We start from the raw sequence: 13,407 nt of genomic DNA on the forward strand, positions 1-13,407 counted from the left end.
AATTCCTTGGAGGTCGAAAAATATGGCTCCGCTGAACTGATCTTAGATCAACAATGGGTTCTGACGTGATGTTCAGTTAAGTAGAACTCTATGGGGAATTCGGGTGTTGAGGCCATAATAGGGACTCTAAAATGTGGACCCTAAATGTAGCCTACATTTTTGTTTTCCATTGATTAAATAGCACCAACATGTTCTGCAGCGCTATATGGATTGTCAGAGTACATATCAGCCCCTGTCCCTAATGGGACTCACAATCTAATTCCCTATTTTCAGAGACACACACATACTAGGGCCAATTTTATTAGAAACCTATCAGCATGCTTTTGGAGTGAGGTAGAGAACCGGGGGGAAACCCACACAAAGATAAGGAGAACATACAAACTCCATGCAGATGTTGTCCTTGGTTCGTTTCAAACTCAGGACCTCAGTGTTAGACACTGTGCCGCCCATGCCGAGTTATATAAAAGTAATACTTCTATATAAATTTATCAGTAATGTAACCCACTGAAAGGGGGATAACCGTTTTGGGTACCACATTGTATGTATGCATGAGATAGACGGCAGAGGCGTACCTAGGTTCCCCTGCACCGGGGGCAAACATTCAGTTTGGCGCCCCCCCCCGAACTTTTTTCCCGATATCTCCTTTCCCCCCACCATGTTTGCCTTCTCTACCAATCAATGAGGTGTAATTCTTTTTTTCTTTATGTAACTCATGCATAAAATCATTTGTACGTTTTTACAAGCAACATAGTTCTATAAGGGAGTTACCATCACAATAAAAGAAAATAAATTAGAAGTCAGTGCCGGACTAAAACATATTGTATAACTGAGGCTAATGAGACTATATGTTGGCATAATGAATAGCCTCCCCTTATAGATAGTTCCGCAAACCCCCCTTGTAAATAGTGCCACACATCCCCCTGTAGATATTGTCACACTCCCCCCACACAGAAGATAGTGCCACACCCTCCCTTTGTAGATAGAGCCAAACACCCCCCCCAGTAGATAGTGCCACACATCCCCTCTTGTAGATAGTGCTAGGACAGGGATGTCAGGGGCTCCCTCTAGGAGCGGAATACCTGGCCAGAGTGTCGGCAATGCTCTGGCTGGGGATTCTGCTTCAGGGGCTCCTCCATGAGCGGAATCCCTGGCCACAGCATCTCCGACTCTATGGCTGGGTATTCCGCTCCTAGAGGGCTCCCTCCAGGGGTAGATACCCAGCCAGAGCGTCGGCACCCCCCCCCACCATCCGTCCTAGTTGCGCCTGGGGCACATGCCCTGCCCGCCCCCCCTAGCTATGCCCCTGTGGAAGGTTCAAAGAAGGGCAACTAAATTGAAAGAAGTATGAACATATTTTATCCCTCGTTCTGTACAAAGGAGAATTTTGGGTGAAAAAATAAATTTTGCCATGAATCTAGAAGAGGTTTCTTTACGGACCAATCTGAGCTGGTATATTCTCCATTCCTTATATAGCGCTAACATATTACGCAGCACGTTTATAGTTGTATAAACTCCTAATGCATTGTAGTGACGGGCTAGGCAATGTCCCAAAGAAACACCCTACCTCGCTTAGTACAAAGGCAACTCCATAATTGATATAAATGCAGAGTACAAAGCCATATATATATATATATATATATATATATAAATAATTGTTTTTTATTTATCACGAAAATAAGACAGACATTTAAAAAGGTACATAATGGATGGAAAGACTCTATATTACATGGTGTAACAGGAAAACAGACTATCCATATGGTTGTAACAATAAGGTAATGCACTGTAATCCTTACAATGAGGATATATGGAGAGGGTGGTATATTATCCTATAGGTGGCTGACCCCTCATGAAAAAAACCATCAAGTTGTGGACACAGTAGTCCTGGGAAGAGTTAGGGAAAGCCTGAATATCAAAAGGATGAGGGAAACCTTACCCATGTCAGTGATATGGAAGCCTGGATGCCGTGTATAGAACACCAACGCGCGTTTCGCGATGTGTGTTACCTCAGGAGGCACACCAAAATGACACAAAATGATGTTGAATGACCAAGTATACCAGGAGGAGATATGTGGGAACAATCCAGTCATAGATTAGACACACTCTATAGGTCACAGTTACTGGCATGGCCTGTCAAACAACATGGTGCCGCTGACAGGGAGAGAAGGTGAGGTAGGTCTTGTGGGCACTATTTTTGTTTTGCCTTGAATGTGGTTTTTACTAATATTGTAGTGTGACAAAAATCATATGTTCAGTATTAGTAGTCGTAGTCAGAACTGTGCCAGATAATAATAATTTGCTTTTTACCCATAAACTTTCTACTGTATACATAAAAAAGTTCATTACAGAACAATTTTCTGTCATAGAAAGATCTTTTTTAGTGAGCAAATACACTGATGCTGAATAAGAGTAGACTGGCTGAAACTCTCCCCACAATAGGCGCATGAAAATGGTCTTTCTCCGGTATGAATTTTCTGATGTTCGATAACATATTCTTTCCGAGTGAAACACACGCCACAATCAGAACACGAAAATGGCCTCTCTCCCGTATGAGTTCGTTCATGGCAAATAAGAGCCGTCTTACCAGAAAAATGTTTCCCACACTCCGAACAACCATATGGCTTCTCCCCCGTATGAGTTCTTTGGTGGCTTAGAAGACCTACTTTATGTCTGAAGCATTTTCCACACTCCGAACATGGAAATGGCTTCTCACCGGTGTGAATTCTTCGGTGATCAAGAAGACTTCGCTTATGTAAAAAACTTTTCCCGCATTCAGTACACGCCAGTGGTCTCTCCCCTGTGTGGGTTTTCATATGTGTAGCAAGGCTTTTCTTCTGTTTAAAGAATTTTTCACATTGAGGACACGGAAATGTCTTTTTAAAAGCATAAACTGTGTTTTTAAAATTGAAATTTGGATTCTGGATGACACATTCATCAGATTTAGGATGTACAAGCAATTCAGTCCTTCTAGGAATATTGTCTATAATATCCGGTGAAGATCTCCAGTACGGAAGAGAATCTGGAGTCAAATCTGAAGTAAAAATAGCTGGATAAAGTAATGAGATATTGGGATTTTCTTCATGGAATTCTTGAACTATTTCTTCATCTTTGTTTGTGTGTTCAGAAGAGACTATTTCATCATTCTCTGTAGTGTTTTTGCGTTGCCCTAATAGGAATAAAAGAAATATATAGTGATCTTCAATTCTACATAACTCAAGACTTCATAAGTACTTCTTAAAGGGGCTGTCCAGAAAAAGAAAAAAACACAGCTGCTTTCTTTCATAGACAGCACCACACCTGTGTACAGGTTGTGTGTGGTAGTGCAGCTCAGCCACATTTACCTTAACGGAGCGGAGCTGCAATACCAGACAACCCATGGACAGCTGTGGCGCTGTTTCTGGAAGCCATGTTTTTGAAATGTTGAACCCATTTAAGGCATTGCAAACATACAATAATGGACTGATTATCTGGAAACTTGCAATATAGAAGTTTCTTTATGGATTTTTTACGAGCCCGGCTTTTGCAGTCTGTACGGTGATTTGTGGTAAAATTGCAGCATTATGGCGACTTCAATAAGTGCTGGGCGCTTCCGTACATAGTTTAGTGTAATCAGAGCATGTCGCTATATCATGCTGCCTGTAGTTAGGGCATCATGAATAAACGGACATGTTCCCTTTAAAGGGTAACTAAATGTTCAACAAACTTCTGATATGTCAGAAGTTTTGATCAGTGGGAGTCCGAGAACTGAGACCTCCACCGATCACTAAAACGAAGCGGCAGAAACACTCGTGTGAGCCGCTTTGTTTCGGTTAGTTTTTTTTCGGAAAGCCAATGTAGCGTTGTACGGGCTCATAGACTTTCTATTGAGTCCGTACACTGCTCCATCGGCTTTCCGAGAAAAGCAGATCAGAAACTAAGTGGCTCACACGAGCGCTTCTGCCGCTTCGTTTTAACGATTGGTGGGGGTCTCAGTGCTCGGACCCCAACCAATCCTATGACGTCAGAAGTTTGTTGAACAATTAGTTACACTTTAGAGTGAGTAGTGGTGTTTTAATGGTTCTACTGAACTGAACGTAGATCACCATTGAACCATATGGATATGTAACTTCTCTTCAGTAGACCTGCTGGGGCGTTTGGGTGCTGCTACTGCAAACTGCGGTCTTAAAAGGGATTTCGGGGGGGATTTAATACATTTTGCATGTACATAAACTGCATATACATGTAAACATAGTGTGATGTCATATGCTAGACAATGTATACATATTTGCACCTTTATGCAGGGAGCATTAGGGAATTTTGTGGGTAAATACATGCAGTTTTCGGTGCAGCTTACACCGAAGGCATTTGCAAAGGGTGAAAACCGCAACAAAATGGACTTGCTGCAGGTTAAAAAAATCTGCAGCATGGTCTCAATTCCGTTACACGTGGATAGGGTTTATAAAAGCCCACCCACATGTACTGTAAGTTGCTGCGGATGTACAGAAAATCTGCGGCATCTGACTTGCCTCTTAGGCTGGATTCACACGAGACTGAAATACTGCAGATTTTCTGCAGCATAGTCGCAGCAAAATCCATACGTGTTACGTGTGGATTTGGCTCCTCTTCCATTGAAAAGTCTAAAAATCCGAAAGTAAACATCCAGGACAGAACGAGAATGCTGCGGATTTAGGATTTGAAAATCCGCAGAATGCTCCCATTTCCTTCCGGAAAATAATCAGCAACAGAAATATAAAATTTGTTCATTCGGGATCTGGAGGTTTTAAAGAGGCCCTGTCACCACATTATAAGTGCCCTATCTTGTGCATAATGTGATCGGCGCTGTAATGTAGATTACAGCAGTGTATTTTATTTAGAAAAACGATCATTTTTTACGGAGTTATGACCTATATTAGTTTTATGCTAATGAGTTTCTTAATGCCAAACTGGGCGTGTTTTACTATATGGCCAAGTGGGCGTTGTGGAGAGAAGTGTATGACGCTGACCAATCAGCGTCATGCACTTCTCTCCATTCATTTACGCTGCACATAGTGATCTTATTGTATATGTGCAGCCACATACACACAAACTAACGCTACTCAAGTGTCCTGACAGTGAATAGACATTACCTCCAGCCAGGACGTGATGTGTATTCAGAATCCTGACACTTCTGTAGCGTCTGTGTGAGACTACAGCACAGCACAGCGAGATCTCGCTGTAAATGACAGTTTACAGAGTAATCTCGCGAGACTACGCCTGCTCTGCTGTAAATCAACCACAAACGCTCCAGAAGTATCAGGATTCTGAATACACATCCCGTCCTGGCTGGAGGTAATGTATATTCACTGTCAGGACACTTGAGTAGCGTTAGTTTGTGCGTATGTGGCTGCACATAGTGATCTAGTAAGAACACTATTGCAGCGTAAATGAATGGAGAGAAGTGCATGACGCTGATTGGTCACTGATTGGTAACTGATTGGTCAGCGTCATACACTTCTCTCCACAACACCCACTTGGTCAAAAAGTAAAACACGCCCAGTTGGGCATTAAGAAACTTATTAGCATAAAGCTAATATAGGTTATAACTCCGTCAAAAATGATTGTTTTTCTAAATAAATAACACTGCTGTAATGTACATTACAGCGCCGATCACATCATGTACAAGATAGGCCACTTATAATGTGCTGACAGAGCCTCTTTAATTAGCATGACACTATTACGGCATCTAGTTGAGCTATAGAAAGCAGTAGCGCAAAAAATAACAAAAAAGTAATGTCGTTTTTTAACTAGCAAACTTATTTCTGAAAATAAAAATATTTTTGGCCAGGGAATTATTTTTTTTTTTGCCCTCATCTGATCTAAGAGAGGACCTATCACCTCCTGGGAAACCTTATGAAGTAATAGGAGATTGACATATAAAACCTCTCAAATAAATATATTTAGGAAAAAGAAAACAAAGCGTGCATTTACATGACACCGTTTTGGCCACGCGGTATAAGCCACAATGAAAAATCTAGTTTTTACCAAGGTTTTGCGATGTGAATTTTGGCAGTGCGGTTCTTATAGGTGAAACATTTTACAGTTTTACCTGTAAAAACCGCAACAACCGTGATTTTTTTTATGTCATTTTTTTTCCATGTGGCCAGAAGCTCCTCATGTAAATGCCTCAGGAGATTGACTGCTCTGAGATTTTCTGCTTCTGAGGTGGGAGAGTCCTCTGTGAGGGGGAGACTGTTACTTCATGCCGAATGTAGTTATATTAGTAGCAATGTTAGATGGTTCCCGATGTATTATGGAGCAACAGCAGGAGGATGCAGCCAAGATAAATCCTGTCACAGCTTTCTCTTCAGTGTGCGGCTGCTGTTAGTTCTGTATGTAGGGAGACTCAGATTAACCCTTTACAAGCAGCTGTCGCCTCCTCCTCTACCAGATTAAACCTTAGGCTAGGGCTACACGGCAACTTTGGTTGTGACACAGGTCACATGGCCAAAGATCACGGTGTCGCCCTGCCTCCATCGCAAGTGAATGTAATGCATTGCGACCGGCAAGTTCCTGCAACTTGTCAGTTGTAAGAAGTCCAGCGGTTTTCAATTTCTTGGGACTGGTCGTTCGCGGTAATTTGTGGGTCGCAACGCGACCACATTCCTCTTTATTACTCGGGTTGCAGGCAGGGCGACAGTGATCTTTGGCTGTGCAATCTGTGTCACTGCCAAAGTCGGCATGAAGCCCTAGCCGTACAAACAGCTGTATCTTCGTCTAGCAGATTAACCCTTTGAAAGCAGCAGTCTTCTCTTCCTCTAGCAAATTAACCCTTTACAAGATGCTGTATTCTCCCCTCTTTAGCTTGGTTGCATAATATACAGTGAAATCTTATTACATGGCTGATAAAACAACAATATTCTGTATGACTATGTTCAGGCTCCTGGCTGGAGGTGAGGAAATGTATTAACTTGATTTGCGTTTTGCCACCCATTACGATGCATTGGGAAATTAATTCACCAGGTTTGAGATTCACTTTTGGAGAATATATGAGAAAAATAGGGGAATGGATTCTCCCATTAAATTCTATGGAACAGCAAATCGACAAAACAGGCAAATTCATTTGCTCGTCCTTTATCCTGACCCGAGTACAAAGATCCACTTGCTGTACAGAATCAGCTCCCCCGCCTCACAGTTGGTATCTCCCAGAAAAGAAGAGAATCTCCTGAGATTTGGTGGTCACTCGCTGAAGTGAAAGTAGATTCTGTTTTCTGTAATTCTGAGGGAAATCTGCTGTTCTGCTAATTATATATATGAAACGTTCTTATAATTTAATCTACATTCACTTTTTGTGTTTTCCTCAGAACTGATGTTTCCTTTAAAGTTTTTCTAAATTTCGTTTGTAAAAAGTTTTTAATAATTTATTGTTAATTTTTTATTTCTTTTTTTTTACTTACGGGAGGATTTATTTGCTGGGCAAATACACTGATGCTGAGCAAGAGTGGATTTATGAGTGAAATTCTTGTCACAGTAAGAACATGAGAACGGTCTTTCTCCGGTATGAATTTTCTGATGCTCAGTGAGATATTCTTTCCGTGTGAAACTCGTGCCGCAATCCAAACATGAAAATGGCTTCTCTCCAGTATGAGCTCGTTGATGACGATTAAGAGCCGTTTTACCTGCGAAAAATTTCCCACACTCCGAACAACCATATGGCTTCTCCCCCGTGTGGGTTCTCTGGTGGCTTAGAAGACCTACTTTATGTCTGAAGCATTTTCCACACTCCGAACATGGAAATGGCTTCTCACCGGTGTGAATTCTTCGGTGATCAAGAAGACTTCGCTTGTGTATGAAGCTTTTCCCGCATTCAGAACACGATAAGGACCTCTCCCCTGTGTGGGTTTTAATATGTATCGAAAGACTATTTTTGTGTTTAAACATTTTTCCACATTCGGGACACGGAAATGTCTTATTCAAAGTAAAAAGTGTTTTCTGTGCCATGAATGTCGGGTTCTGGATGGCACATTCATTGTGCTGAGAAAGTGCAAATAATTCACATCTAGGTAGGATACTGTCTGAGGTATCAAGTGAAGGTCCCAAATATTCAGGAGAGTCCAAGGACAAGTCTGTAGGAAAAATAGCAGCGGTGGGAAGTGGGAGATTGAGGTGGTCGCCTTGTATCATTTCTTCACCTTCCCATGTATGATCAGAGGATACAATCTCATGCTCTTCTATAGTTTTCTTGCCATAGTGTCGACCTGGAATAAAATAAATATAAGACGACTTTGCAGTGTCCAAAAGTCTAGATAAGGGTTTTTTTTTATATGGAAATATGTAATATATAAAGATTTTATGTGATCCAACAAGAATTAATAGGATGTATGGACCTCTTGGCACGCTACACATGTGGGCAGAGCATGGGATGTCTTTATACTTTATGCCGACGTCCACCTGAAAACATAGGGTCCACAACAGGGGTGCACAACCTGTGACACCATTCTGTGCAGCCTTCAACCACCAGGCTGGCACGGTTTTGGGAATGCAATGTGTGGTTGGCAAGGTTATGGGAAGAATTGTGGGGCTGTATAGGTTGTATTTTAAGCAACACAAAAGGAGCAATCCAGGCAAAACTTAGGGTAATGTATGTTCACACATAGCATAAACACTGCAGATTTTCCGCAATGGATTTCCTTGTGGAAAACCTGCAGCGTATTAAGGTATTGCAATTTTTGGGGCTAAAAAAACAACAACTTTTTTTGGGTTTCAAATTAATAAAAAGTTTCATACTTATCCCCCCGGGCGTTGTCATAGCATTACTTTCTTCTGTTCTCCGTCCAGGTCGGCCCCCCTACCTCCTTTGATGGCATTTCATCCCATGTGACTGCTGCAGCCAATCACAGGCTGCAGCGTCATCCCAGGAGGCCGGGCTGCACCGAGAACAGAAGAAAACGTTGCTATGGGAAAGGGGTAAGTATGAACTTTGTTTCCCAGCAGTCTTTTTGCATTAGAGATTCCGCCCGAAAAACTGCACCACAATTTGGTGAAGTTTTTAGGCCGGAATTCCCTGCGGATTTCAGGGCGGATACATGGTGTACGTTTATGCAGCGTGTCTATGTGAACATAGCCTTACTGTGTTAATCAAAGTGCAGACCATGACTAGTATTCTCTCTTTGGTGGGCTTTAAAACCATGTGTCACGCACACCGCCCCCTTCAGGCCCTGCACTAGACATAACAGTGCATCAGCTTTACCAGATAGCTCCTTTAAAGGGATATCCACATATGAGACATTTATGGCATAGCCACAGTATCGACACGCCACAGATTAGGAGAGGAGGTGGAGAGGTGACCTTGCATGCGTGCAGCTCTCTATTGTAGTTTAACCATAACGCCCATAAACTACAATAAAGATTGCCGTTTGCATTTGCAGCCACCTCATCTCTTCTGGAGTGCTGAGCAGGAGACCCCTATTCTCCTGAGAGGTGGGGGTTCCACTTCTGGTACTTCCACCTTTTGTCAATATGTCTCAGTTGGGAATACCTCTGTATTTTTCAGGCCTTGTGAGTGGTGCAATCTGACAATCAGACCAGAAAAGGTTTTGCACCCGTGGTCAATAGTTTTGTGTGTGGACCACAGTGATGCATCTCCAAACATTGGGGTAAAATTATTGCAGTTTCTAAGACCTCAGCGAACAACATGGCGTAGAGGATTAAAAAATTAAATCCCTATCGGAAACAGAGAAGTGGCGAGTGTGGAGCATATTCGGCACACAACATTACCCGATGACAAGACTTGGTCATCATCCATCATGACGTCCTGGTAGAGACTCTTGTGTCCTTCTACATAGTCCCACTCCTCCATGGAGAAATAAACCGTTACATCCTCACATCGTAGAGGAACCTGCCGTAAACACAAAGCTAAAACAATAAATCAAATAAATAAAATGTAAGAGGTAAAAAAATAAACCAGTCTATATTATGCACTAAACTTTCTCTCCAAGGTGGACAATTCTTAGGATCATTTCTCCCCCCTTTTCCTAATTTTTCTTTTTACCTCTCCAGAAATCAGCTGAATGATTTGGTTGGTGAGTTGCAGAATCTTTTCATCATAATTTTGTGTCATTGAGGTAGGTTGCGGGATCATAATGGGCTCCTGGCTTCCGCTGCTTATTGTCCTTTGATCTTCTGATGTTTTCTTCACAATTGTGTAGTCCTGTATATCAAGAGTTAAAAGAGAATATATATATATATATATATATATATATACACATACATACATATACATACAATAAAATATTCATGTAGGGGATATAATAGCAGTGTCTTCAGAATCCCTCACCTCTCCAGTCAGCAGGTAGATGATCTCCAGGGTCAGTTTTAGGATCTTCAGGTGACTGCCGTCATAGTCCATCCTGAATACCCTAGAAATGGACGCTACTGTTCGTGGATTGACGTGACGTCTTTGAAAACTCTGTAAAAAGATATTGTTTTTTTTCTTTTATAAATGGATATAAACAACCAAATAATAGAAATGTAGCCCTGGTTGTCCGCTTTGGACAATGCTTTTTGCTAGAAGGGTCTTCAAAGAGAAGCCAATCATTTGGTGTCCTGCTGCTGGGACTGGCATGAAGTGTTTAATTTCCATGCAGCGCCTCTCCAGTAGTAATAAGGTATTACACCATTCCCATTGAAGACAGCTGAGCCTTAGAAACGAGGATTAGAAGAAGACAGTACAATGACTTCTTCTAATGGCTTAATACTGTATTCATGATGGATGGAGCGATATCCCTACACATATTATAGGTTATAACATATATAGGTTCTATACAGACTATTATTATACATGGTGGTGTACGCAGTCATTGGTTGGAGAGGTGGAGGTTTCAGGTATAGCTTTAGTTTTACATTGCACATCCTCATAACTAACGTGCTACCAGCGCTGGGACAAGTGTGACTACCCCGTTCTTAACACCTGCCCAGGGATTTCTTCTACCTGTATCACTTATAGGGTTTGTTCACACAAGGCGGATTTGCTGCAGAAAACCCAACAGGAAAACCGATCCAGATTCCGATGGGAATTCCGGCAGAAAGTCTGCACCAAAATCGGACAAATTTGTCGGAGAGGGCAGAGTAAAAAAAACACAAAAAACTAAACTCATCTCCCCATGGAGACACGTTCCTTCTCCCCCGGCTCGTCTGTGTTTAGCCAACCTCCTGGGATGACGATTTTCACCATATGACTATTTAAGCCTGTGATTGGCTGCAGCGGTCATAAGAGACAAAACGTCATCCCAGGAGGGCGGGTGCAGACTTGGGAGCAGGGACGCATCACTATGAGAGAGCGGGGGAGGTGAGTATTGTGTTTTTTTTTCCCCCTTAACTGGAAAAAAAAAAAAAGTTTTTTTTGATGATGCAACTGTTGCAATTTGTTGCGGATTTTAACTTTCCCATTGAACAAATATGCAACTATTTCCCAGCATGAATTTACATCCTGCAGATTAATAAATCTACACCGCGGATCTCTGCACGGAAATATTCTGCAGCGTGTGATTGAGATTTTTAAAATCTCATCCGCTTTGCCACTACTATGATATGCTGCAGAAAATCTGTACACTAAGTGTGAACATATCCTAAGGCTGGGTTCCCACAGTGAAGATTTTGCATGCATTTTCTTAGCCAAAACCAGAATTGGATCCAGGAGCGCAGACCTATAAGGCCTTCCTTTATATATTTCTTCTGTTACTGGTCTTGGTTAAAAAAAAAACATGCAAAATCTGCAGCAAATCTGCACTGTGGGAACCCAGCCTTATGGTGCACATGACTGGTGTAATTGGAGAATACCTGATACACATGAAGCCAAAGCACTTTAATCCAGCATTTGATAATCCATAAATTCTGATAATAATTTTCCCATTGTAAAGTGTCACTTTTCCATAGCAACCAGCAAGTTTCCAGCTGTCATTTCTCAGTTGACAGATACAAACAACAACATAATTGGTTGCTATGGGTAACCGTTCTACGATCTTTTGTACCAGTTTTGATAAATCTCCCCCATTGTGAATACAGCCGCTCCCCTGACCCTCTCAGATCATTGTAAATTAAAAACAGAGAACTTTATTCACTCATTGACAAATGCACAAAAACTTTTCTTTAAAGGGGTATTCCAACTATAAACATTTATGGAGCATCAACTGGAAAATGGGGGTCTCATGACCCAGTTGACTCAACCAAAACGTACCTACCAGACTGTAATACGGAACTGTAGGGGCGATGTGTGCCGCCATATACACAGATTTCCCGTGTTCATGAGCCCTTAGGTCAGGACTACACCTAGACTTATTGTAGCGCTACTGATTGATTTTAACTCTTGAGTGACAGCTGCAGTCCATAAGATCGCATACAACTCAATGTATTCATTCGGACGTGACTGTAAAAATCAATCAATAGCGCTACAAAAAGTCTCCATGTAGCCCTGGCCTCGCACGAAGAAGACAATTGTGATAATCGAGCAGTGCAGCAGAAATCAAATCCCTCACCCGTCCCCGCTAGCAACTACAGCACAATACAGGCAATAGAAGGCTATGGCCAGGGCTACACCTAGACTTTTTGTACGGCTACTGATTGAGTTTAATGGCAATATATTGAGTTGTATACAATCCTGAGGACTGCAGTTGTCACTCAAGAGTTAAAATCAATCAGTAGTGCTATAAAAAGTCTTAGGGTATATTCACACAGTGCAGTTTTGGTGTATTTCTTGAAGCCACAACCAGGAGTGGATTAAAAAAAAAAAAAGGGTTATGTGCCGCCCATTCCATATAATGCAAGGACACGCCGGAGTGGGAGTCACCCTTACAGACCCCCCTCTATGATATCCATATGCTCTAATAGGTGAGGGGTTGTCCTGATGGACAACCCCTTTAAGGGATTGATTTTTAATAAGCACAGTACAATATGGAACTGTCATTTATGCAATAGCCCATCCAATGTCATCCCATAATATCTACACTGGGCACTGTCATTATGTCATTGTAATCAGCTGCATATTACCGGAGCGCCTGCTGGACGTTACATGCCGGGGGACAGCTGGGATGGCGTCACCTCCTTTTATGTAGCGGAGTCCATACAAGGGACATGATCAACTAAAAGACCTTATACACTGGAGGACTGAAGGACCTGCCGTGACGTCGCGATCATGTGATCAGTCACGTGAGCATAGTCATGCAAAACGAAAGTAGCTTTGATGACGCCGCGATCATGTGATCAGTCAGTGGCATAGATGAGTGAAGCGAGCGGCAGGATAGCGGCCCCTAGTGGAGGATTTCTGAAAGTTCATTTGGCAGAACATGGAAAAGTTAGAGAACGCCCATTTTGTTTTTCATAATTTCCTCACGTTCCTAGTAATTAGCTACAGCAATTATTATAATGGAATTATAACATTTTGAGACAAATTCAGGAAAC

The 13,407-nt window shown here is 42.0% G+C and overlaps 1 protein-coding gene across 2 annotated transcripts; it reads right to left on the reverse strand.

The window, feature by feature from the left end:
• Positions 1-1,672: 1,672 nt before the first annotated feature.
• LOC142652160 (uncharacterized) lies at positions 1,673-13,114 on the reverse strand. 2 transcript variants are annotated; one of them, XM_075827704.1, is made up of 6 exons: positions 12,997-13,114; positions 10,289-10,420; positions 10,004-10,162; positions 9,730-9,850; positions 7,410-8,210; positions 1,673-3,163 (listed from the first exon to the last, which is right to left on the reverse strand). In XM_075827704.1, the coding sequence occupies exons 2-6, from the start codon at positions 10,358-10,360 to the stop codon at positions 2,358-2,360; spliced, it is 1,959 nt and encodes a 652-aa protein (XP_075683819.1). In that variant the 5' UTR covers positions 10,361-10,420; positions 12,997-13,114; the 3' UTR covers positions 1,673-2,357. The 2 variants fall into 2 exon arrangements, with proteins under 2 accessions (XP_075683819.1, XP_075683820.1); XM_075827705.1 differs by lacking the exons at positions 10,289-10,420; positions 12,997-13,114 and having other exon boundaries at positions 9,730-9,867; positions 10,004-10,089.
• Between the last annotated feature and the right edge of the window lie 293 nt (positions 13,115-13,407).

Source organism: Rhinoderma darwinii, chromosome 5 (genome assembly GCF_050947455.1).
Source record: "Rhinoderma darwinii isolate aRhiDar2 chromosome 5, aRhiDar2.hap1, whole genome shotgun sequence".
Classification (NCBI taxonomy): domain Eukaryota; kingdom Metazoa; phylum Chordata; class Amphibia; order Anura; family Rhinodermatidae; genus Rhinoderma; species Rhinoderma darwinii.

Coding starts and splice junctions, on each gene's coding strand:
- LOC142652160 (XM_075827704.1), bottom strand. CDS start 10,360: ATGGACTATGACGGCAGTCACCTGAAGATCCTAAAACTGACCCTGGAG. Junction 10,163..10,288: donor TCTACCTGCTGACTGGAGAG/GTGAGGGATTCT, acceptor CTTGATATACAG/GACTACACAATTGTGAAGAA. Junction 3,164..7,409: donor CCCAGCAAATAAATCCTCCC/GTAAGTAAAAAA, acceptor TATTCCTATTAG/GGCAACGCAAAAACACTACA.